At 46.0% G+C, this 10,408-nt stretch overlaps 1 protein-coding gene across 1 annotated transcript; it reads left to right on the top strand.

Annotated features, from left to right (window-relative positions):
- The first annotated feature begins 4,297 nt into the window (after positions 1-4,297).
- LOC107195126 lies at positions 4,298-5,158 on the top strand. The gene has a single exon (XM_015584909.1). It carries the CDS (start codon positions 4,298-4,300, stop codon positions 5,156-5,158), a length of 861 nt encoding a protein of 286 aa, XP_015440395.1.
- The last annotated feature ends 5,250 nt before the right edge of the window (positions 5,159-10,408 follow it).

A 10,408-nucleotide genomic window follows, 5' to 3' on the forward strand; every position in this document is an offset into this window, starting at 1 on the left:
CTTATCCTACGCCGAGAGCCCGCAGAATACGAAGAATACCGGTACTACTCTCATGGGACAATTGTGCACACAAATCGCGTCTCTGTCGTTAAGTCTTCTTTTGTTGCAAACGACCAACAATTATTATAGCACGCGCATCGCGTCAAATTTCACGACTGTTTACTTTGTTACATGGTCTAATACAGGCCTGTCCAACTTGTGGCCCGCGGGTCAAAATCGATAATCGCCCCTACCGGCTTGCTGTTTCAGCCGAGGGGAATGACCCCCCTCCATATCCACAAGAAGCCCGACGATATAGAGACAAGAAAGCGTGTGTATATGCTCTGGCTGTCCCCACTTCCGACGCTCCAGAAATTCCTACCCGCACGTACCTCTTGCTCGACGATCGCATCGCAGCGCAAGCGAGTAGTGGGGAATGGACTGAGTGATGGTGGGGACCGCGTCGTCTGGCGAAATGACTCGCGGGCCACATGTTGGACAGGCCTAGTCTAATAAATAGTCTAGTGTTCGGTCAATTATCGTAATTCGCGTGTGTTTTATTGGGCTCGACCAAGAGTCCTCTATCAACCTTCACGCTCAGCGCTGAGCGATCCCAGCAAACTACTTTATCGAAAGTTGTAGCCAGCGTCCATTTTCGATACAGGATATGATACACTTGAGTCGATGTGCATGAAATAATATCCGGCGCGAAATCTTTCAGTAATTATTATGTAAATCCGGCTGTTGCGTTGAAACTGTTCGCATCAAGTATGATGGAATTGATTCTATGATACGAGCCATGGTACTGAGGGATGAGCGAGTTTGCGCCGTCGCGTTGGTTGTGAATTATTATCGAGCCCCGAAAAGCCTGGAAGTTGCAATAAGATCGCGATTATCGTGCGTTCTCGAATAAATGTCAGATAAGTCGGAGAATGAATGAGGGGGTGAGGGGTCCGAATAACGCATCCATCAATCTGTCGGCGCATTACGTGTAATCCCTTCCATAATATTTAAAACCTCTTACGGGGCTTGGCGAGTCTGTATTTACGCCGGATTATAGCGGAGAGCGAGTTTAGATTCAGGTTTCACACCGACGCAATGGCGTGATAATATTGTATTGGACTATAAACTCATATCGCGCGAACAAATTTGTCGCGAAATGTATTACACGTTTATCTTTGACCAATTGAATTCAAATGGTCCCTGCTGTTTCGAATTATTAATAGAAACGCTCGTTGATACTATCATGCATGAACATCAACATTAAGTTCAGCTTTTGTTAAGAGAACAGTGAACTCTTGATTCATTGCCGCGGCCGAGATGTTAGGAAACGAAAAGTGCTGGACAGACAATTCCCCAATCGATGGATCGGTCGTGCTGGACAATTTCTGTGGCCACCACGTTCAACAGATTTAACGCCGCTAGACTATTTTCAATGGGATACATAAGAGATATGATACATCGTGAACCAACAACAACACTAGAAAATATGAAAGAACGAATTCGTGAATTATGCAGTATGTTCGCTGCAGAAACAATACAGAGTGCAGCTTCCTCGTTGATTACATACATAGATTACATCAATGTATTAATGTGTATGGACACCATTCCGAACCCCTACGCTAGTGAATGGAAGAAGTCTTACGGAAATCTTTGCTGGTATTGAATCTCCAACTTGATATTACGCACAGACCATTTTTAAGAAACAGAGTGAAATTATTCATTAATTATTAGGTTTACGACTAATAAAGGTCAGTACGTTTTTACTCAAAATTTAACGCTCTTCGATATTATGGCATAGAAAATATAGCATTCCATTTAAAAAAAACGAAGTTGACCTTCAAATTTCTGAAACGACTCCGCTCACAAATAAAATATATGCATTACATAATGTATCCCTCCAAACCATACAACTGTTCTGTAACAAATGTTGTCATACAATGTATACTTTAACAGTTATTCAGAGTGAACAAGTTACGTGGACCACCCTGTATATTTTACATGCATACATACATATACAGTGAGAGTCAAAAGTGAGTATACACTTTGAAAATATGGGATTCATTCATATTTATTTCTCTCACTTTAGAATCTAACATTTCGCATAGATGCTCTATACTCTATTACATTGAGATCTGGTGACTGTGGAGGTAGGACCTGACTGATTGAAAGTGTTCTCCAGCAAACAATTTTTCACCACCTTTGCCAGATACATATTTTGGGCCATGAACTCTCACTAATAGACCCATGTTTGCAGCTAAATTTAATTTTGAAATGTTTAAATATCTAAATCTGTCCATAGTCAGAGTCCTGCATCAGAGGTTGTCATGCTGCCCGCAAACCATAATACATAGTACATTCACCATGTTTAACTAAATTTTGTGGTTATAGTTCTGAATTTCTTTTTCTCCAACATGTTGGCTGCCTATTTATCTCGAAAACGTTAAAAAAATTCATATCCAACTGTATTACTATCATGATCAATTGCAAGATGCTACAGAAGTATTACCACGAACCTCACGTATTGTGAGGTGTACACTTAGTTTTGACTACTATACTGCAGAATTACATGTTTAATACGTGCCGATATATCTGAAAAACATGATTCCATACGCCATGTTTCCTGTGCTTACACAGAGCATGTCATGTTGCATAACTTTTATGTTCTTACCTAATTAGCATTAGTTTCACTGGAAGAATCATGCAAAAGAACATTAAATTAACTCGGTAAACATCTTATTTGCATTTTGGAAGATACATTTAAAATGTGCAGTGAGATATAAGATAACGAATACATTTGTCATTCGAAAGGCAAAAGCACCTGCTGAAAATTTTATTGGAGTGCCAATATAAACGTAATTAGACGCATGAATTTTTAAGTAAAAACTTGAAGGAAGTTATTCTTACTCTTAGATTCGTATAACAACTTAACTTTTAATATACAATTAATGTGAGATTTTACACAACGAAGTAACCCGTTATGTGCGCTTAACAGGTTAAGGAACAATTATCTCATCTATCCCTGTGGACCGGGGAATAGAATACGGCCACGGCATTCCCTGCCTGTCGTAAGAGGCGACTAAAAGGGACCGTTGGGATCGCGGGACTGTGGCACCCGCGGTCCGGTGGGGGGGGAGCTCACTGCTTCCCCCACCACAGAGAGGGCGCTCCGCCGTCTCTGGCGGAGCGGGCGCTGGGGAGGTACCGGTTGTGTTCGCAAGAGATCCCGGTGCCTCCCCGTATAGCGCCGAGCCCGGCCACCGTGAGTGGTTTAGTGGGTATTTCCCCTGGGCACAGCCCTATTGGGGATGAGTCCCACACTACCCCCGCCCACTCCTCCCACATAAGGAGGAGGGCGGGGGTGTGCGTAAACAGCATTCCCTCACGTTAAAAAAAAAAAAAAAAAAAAAAAAAAAAACAATTATCTCATCTACTAAGTGTTCTATATGTACATGTATCTGCAATTATTGTACTGCCGATGAAATGTAATTAGTAATTCACATTCCTGAGCTGTTGGCCGTCCAGGTGCAAAAACAATATCGCCACTCTTATTAATTTATTATTATTTAATTAAGAATTTCGTACGCCGTGTTTACTTTCATATCTATATAAACATAGTTTTAAACAGTTATCATGCAAAAGAAATATATTTTAATTTTTATTTACATAAAATGAAACGAAGATACTTACAAAATAAATGGTTTTATTTAAGATGAATATTTTATTCCACATATAAGTACTAAACCAATACATAACAAAGACAACTATTGGTATTAAGTGTAATGAAGGTAAAATAAATTAATTTCATAGATACATAGGTGTACCATGAGTCTGTATTATTATCATACTAAAATTTAGTTATAATGATTAAGAGTGTGGCGGCACGTGAACAAACGCGCCGCCTCATGGACGACGTGCCGATCAGCGCGTTGCGACAAAACGCACTTCGGCTGCTCGGGCGAAAGTTCTCGGAACGGCGAGGACCGTCGTCTGTATACATTATCGAATAATCGAGAACGTTCTCGTTCGATGCGTCAGACGACGGCCCTCTCGAAAAGCCGTCGCGGGACAGACAAAAAGGGGCAGTCGGGCCTCGAGTGTTGCACGCGCAACAACGTTCCGAGCGATACACTACCAACGCGAAATAAACGATTTCCGACCGTCTATGTGTGGATTATTTCACCCAAACGCCGAATTTCCCCACATAATTGGTGACCCCGACGTGATCCGCCGCGCAAGGGTGAACCGCGAGTTTTAAAAATATGTGCAGTGTGTGAAGCGTCGCGAATTCGGACGGTGTAGTGTGGCCCAGCGCAACATGACGAGCAGACAGCCTACTATCGACGCCACTGCGGCCAGCGGTTCCCAGGGTGAGGCTAGCGGGGTAGCCCTGACAACTACGCCTACCGTGGGGCGAGTTTCTGTCCACATCCCACCGTTTTGGGAGAAGAACCCAACAACGTGGTTTCGACAACTGGAATTCCAGTTCGTGCTGTCGGGAATCACACAGGACGCGACGAAATATCACTACGTCAGTGCGAACTTGGAGAACAAGTACGCTGATGTAGTGATCGACATTATCAATAACCCCCCGACGACGAATATGTACGAGACGCTCAAGGCAGAGCTCATACGGCGACTGTCCGATTCCAAGGAGCAGAACATTCGGCACCTCCTGGAACACGAAGAGATCGGTGATCGGAAACCGTCAATTTTTCTGCGACGGCTGCAGAACCTCGCGGGTGATACAGTGTCGGACGAGTTTTTAAAGACATTGTGGTTGGGACGCCTCCCAACGAGTGTTCAGGCTATCCTGATTACACGACAGAAGGAGTCGCTCTCCGAACTTGCCGCCCTCGCCGACGCTGTAGTGGAAGTTTCACCGCGTCCACAGATCGCCGCCGCCGCCGTCGCATCGACGGTGCAGGGTGACATTCGCGCGGACTTGGCCGAACTCCGTCGCGAAGTCGCGGCCCTCCGCGTAGAAACGAACAGTTTTCGTCGCTCACGTGCCAAATCGCGAAGCAGGCATCGTAGCCTTTCGCGATCGCGTGGCCGTAATGAGGGAGACATTCCTACCGACGGCAAGTGTTGGTACCATTGGAAGCACGGTGCCGCAGCCAGGAAGTGTCGCGATCCGTGTAACTTCGCGACGGGAAACTCCAGGGCCGATCGTTAATGGCGGCTAGCGATTCCGGGCCGACCACTAGCCGTTTGTTTGTTGCAGATCGCGATACGAAGACCAGTTTCATGGTAGATACGGGATCCGATCTGTGTGTGTTTCCTCGCGCGCGAGTGCGTGGACCACGTGAAAAGACACTCTATGTGCTTCACGCGGCAAACGGCTCGGTGATAGCGACGTACGGGTGCGTCAGCCTCCGCTTGAATCTCGGGCTGCGGCGTGACTTTACGTGGAAGTTTGTCATCGCAGACGTCACAACGCCAATCATCGGGGCCGATTTCCTCTAATCGATGGCACCACGACCCTAACAACAGCTGGACGTGTTGCCGCGGACGGTACGCAGAGCGTCAAGGCGATATCCGGGGAATCGCGATATCATTCGATTCTCGCCGAGTTTCCGGATGTCACGCGACCGTCGGGAGGACACCGCGCGACGAGGCACTCGACGTGCCACCATATCCGGACCACGCCTGGTCCACCGATGTCCTGCAGGCCGAGACGCCTTGCCCCCGACAAGCTGAGGATCGCGAAAGCCGAGTTTGAGGCCATGGTGAGGGACGGAACAGCGCGACGTTCTGAGAGCTGTTGGTCATCGGCCCTACACCTGGTTCGGAAGAAAGGTAACGAGTGGCGACCCTGTGGCGATTACCGACCGTTGAACGCGAGAACGATCCCGGACAAATACCCCGTGCCGCACATCGAAGACTTTGCACAGGGTTTGACCGGAAAGACCATATTCTCCACGATCGATTTAGTGCGCGCGTACAATCAGATCCCGGTGCATCCGGACGACATAGCGAAAACCGCGATCATTACACCTTTCGGACTCTTCGAATTCCCGTGGATGTCTTTCGGACTACGAAACGCGGCTCAAACGTTTCAACGTGTCATGGACGAGGTGTTGCGCGGCCTCGACTGGTGCTACGTGTACATTGACGATATCCTCGTGGCGTCCGGCTCAGTCGAGGAACACGAGGACCATTTACGCGAACTGTTTCGCCGTTTGAACGATTACGGTGTGTTAGTGAACGCGGCAAAGTGTGTTTTCGGTGCGCCCGAAGTGACATTTCTGGGGTACACGGTGTCCGCCCAGGGCACTCGACCGTTGCCAGAAAAAGTCGAAGCAATTCGAACTTTCCCACGCCCAGTGACAGTGAAAGAACTGCGTCAATTTCTGGGCATGCTGAATTTTTACCGTCGGTTCGTGCCAGCAGCCGCCAAAATCCAGGCTCCGTTGAACGCGGCTCTGCAAGGGAACGTCAAGGGTCGAACCCCCGTCGAGTGGACGCCCGACAGGTTGGAAGCGTATGACCACTGCAAGGAGAGCCTCGCACGTGCAGCCCTCTTAGCGCATCCTGACGTCACGCTGCCCTTGGCGATTTTCACGGATGCATCGGATTATACCGTAGGCGCCGCGTTACAGCAACGATCGCGCGACGGATGGCAACCGTTGGCGTTCTTTACGAAGAAGCTAACGCAGGCCGAACGAAAGTACAGCCCCTTTGACCGCGAACTTTTGGCGATATACAAAGCCGTCAGATATTTCCGGCATATGATCGAAGGGCGCGTATTCACGATTTTTACGGATCACAAACCGCTAACTTTCGCGTTTGCGCAAAAACCGGAGAAGCACACACCGCGACAATTCCGTTGGCTCGACCTCATCGGGCAATTCACGACCGATATCCGTCACGTGTCGGGTAAGGACAATGTAGTCGCGGATGCTTTGTCGCGGATCGCAGCGATCGCGCAAGCACTTGATTACGCGAAACTGGCCGAATCGCAGCATCAGGACGAGGAGCTACGCACACTCCTACAGTCGGATTCGTCCCTCGTGCTCAGGAAAATCGCGCTTCCCGGTACGAATGTTGAACTGTATTGCGACATCTCGACTCCCACTTTGCGACCGTTTGTCACGAGGCAATACCGCAAATCGGCATTCGCGTCGCTTCACGACCTCGCTCACCCCGGCGCTAGGGCAACGGCGAGGTTAGTGTCGGAACGCTTCGTGTGGCCAGGTATCCAAAAGGATTGTAGGACCTGGGCACGAGCGTGTATACCGTGTCAGCGTGCAAAAACTAGTAGACACGTGTCTACTCCGTTGGGCAGTTTCGTTGCACCCTCGGAACGTTTCGACCACGTCCACGTGGACATTGTCGGCCCGTTGCCGATGTCGAGGGGGTACCGTTACTGCGTAACATGCGTCGACCGTTACACGCGGTGGCCGGAAGCGTTTCCCGTCGAGGACATCACCGCGGAAACTGTGGCTCGCGCGCTTTTTCTCGGGTGGATTGCGAGATTCGGGGTGCCACACCGGATCACGACCGATCAAGGACGACAATTTGAATCAGCGCTATTCAAGCAATTGTCGCTCCTTATCGGTACGCAGCACTTGCGCACAACCGCGTACCATCCGCAGGCGAACGGTATGGTGGAACGATTCCACCGACAATTAAAGTCCGCGATCGTTTGTCACGCCGATACGGGCTGGGCTGATTCGCTGCCCATCGTCCTCCTAGGTATACGAGCGGCCTGGAAGGAGGATATTAAAGCCACGTCCGCGGAGATGGTGTACGGCGAACCGATTCGTCTCCCGGGCGAGTTTCTAACTGCCTCGCAGGCAAGGGATGGCGACAGCGAGACATTCATTGCTCAGCTACGCGAGCATTTTAACATATTAAGACCATCTCATGGTTCCCGTCACGGTGTTCGGCGGACATTCATATTTAAAGATCTACCGACAGCGACGCATGTTTTTATACGACACGGACCGCATAAAGTCTCGCTACAGCCTGCATACGACGGTCCATTCGAGGTGGTCGAACGGCACTCGTCGAAACACTTTAACATTCGCGTTAAAGAACGAGTGGTTCCAGTGTCGTTGGACCGTTTAAACCCGGCATACCTGCTTCGCGACAACGAGCAGGACGACCGCGACGGACCTGCCTCGCAGGAGGTCCCAATCGCTCGCGACACGCCCGAACCCGAACGCATGACAAAGTCGGGAAGACGCGTACGATTTCCCGACCGTTATGTTGCAACGTAGCAACGTAGTGTATTATACCTGTATATAGTAGATTATAAGATGTCAATATGTATATATCATAATTTTAAGTGCGACCGCACCCTTAGTTTCACCAAGGGGGGTGATGTGGCGGCACGTGAACAAACGCGCCGCCTCATGGACGACGTGCCGATCAGCGCGTTGCGACAAAACGCACTTCGGCTGCTCGGGCGAAAGTTCTCGGAACGGCGAGGACCGTCGTCTGTATACATTATCGAATAATCGAGAACGTTCTCGTTCGATGCGTCAGACGACGGCCCTCTCGAAAAGCCGTCGCGGGACAGACAAAAAGGGCAGTCGGGCCTCGAGTGTTGCACGCGCAACAACGTTCCGAGCGATACATACCAACGCGAAATAAACGATTTCCGACCGTCTATGTGTGGATTATTTCACCCAAACGCCGAATTTCCCCACAAGAGTTAGAGTTAAATAAAAATTAAAACGACAAAGAAGAAAATAAATAACATTCACAAATACTTATACCCTCTTTTTCAAATTCATCAATTCTTTTCGATAAATCCAAACACTCGCAGTTATCTTTTTATAAAGACAATAATACAGGATTAGTTAGTCTTTCCTGTGACATCGACGACCTAAGGTTAATTACCTACACGTATTTAATCCAATAATTACCGTGAGCTATTGATATATTGTCACTTGATATATTGCTGCGTAAAACATGTGCCCACCACACATACTTCCACGAACACAAATTCGCTCTCCCAAGTTGCCTACATCGTCCTCGCTAACACGATACAGCTCTTGCGCAAGCGCTGGGGCCGAGGCTACGAGCTACGACTAATGATGGGATACCAAGCCGGATTCAAGTCGATCGAGTCAGATGACGTCACCGGAACTCGGCTCGCGACGACGGTATCTAATCTCTATAAGCATTCGGCGACCGACGCTCGGGTTACAATGTAACACACAGGACAAATCACCCATGAATAAAAATTTAGACTTTTACTCCTTTCAGTGTACTTTCTTAAAAATATTATGAATAAATGTAAGAGATTCTCCTGATGAAAATAAGTCAAAACCCGATATAAATCGGACTATATTTAATAACAATACAATTCGTATCGCAACATAACGTATGAATAAAAATTGTTTTCGCTCCATTACCCTATTCAGTGACACGCAAAAATTTTGAAAAACATTGCACACGTTGCAAATACCGGGCCACCTATTTCAGAATTTCTCGAATTTTTCGGTTGAAAATTCTAAGTGGAAAAAATTAAGACCCCTAAAAAATGATAACAAATACAAATTTCTTAGTACAAAATAATTATAATTAAGCATGGTAAAACACGTACAGTAACATTGTAGGTACCAATATATGGTAAAAAACATAACATAATATGCAGGTTTGCAGTGCATTAATATATTCATCATTAAGACATAAACACAATACAATTATTTTAATTCAAGCATATTCCAAGGATAATATAAGAAGCAAAGATAAGAAATTAATTAATAGTAATTACGGTATAGAAGCAAGTGTACAGAAAATGCATACAACAATATAATGTTATTTAACACTAAGACATAAACTTAATGCAATCATTTTACTCGGGGAATACAGCATGACCAATTCCATACACATTTGATAGGAATGTATCGGAAATCAATAAGCCGCTTATTGATCTGCTAGCTATATTCTCGCGGTTTCGCTCGCGTGGATTTCGAGATTTAGTAAAATTTTTTTTAAATAAAATTATAATTAAAGAAGTAAGTAAGACTTCTACTTTTATGTATACAGATTGAGCATTATTCAAAATATTATTAATGAATAATTCCAAATACTTTTTTAGCTGTCGTTAAAATACAAAATTGCATTATATAATTACATAAATAAATAATTACGTATACAATCAAATGTAAGATGCTTGCAATCACGTTTCATAAGATATCACCAGCAGCAAAGTACCTAAATTTTGTTTCAAGGAATAAATGGAACATCCAATATTATATCAGCATAGTAAAACAATGCACGAATGAAACCAAGTTCAATATTTAAAAGTAGTTTTTCATTATTGAATGCTTGCAAGTTAGAATACTGCAACATTACTAAGAATCTTTATGCAAATGATGAGATATAAATAAAATAATTAATTATTTTTACTTCAACGAAGAGGCAAAACTGTGACCAATTATCCCACCTTTCCCTTAATGTCGCGATA

The sequence above is a fragment of the Dufourea novaeangliae genome, unplaced genomic scaffold (assembly GCF_001272555.1).
Source record: "Dufourea novaeangliae isolate 0120121106 unplaced genomic scaffold, ASM127255v1 scaffold52, whole genome shotgun sequence".
Lineage (NCBI taxonomy): Eukaryota > Metazoa > Arthropoda > Insecta > Hymenoptera > Halictidae > Dufourea > Dufourea novaeangliae.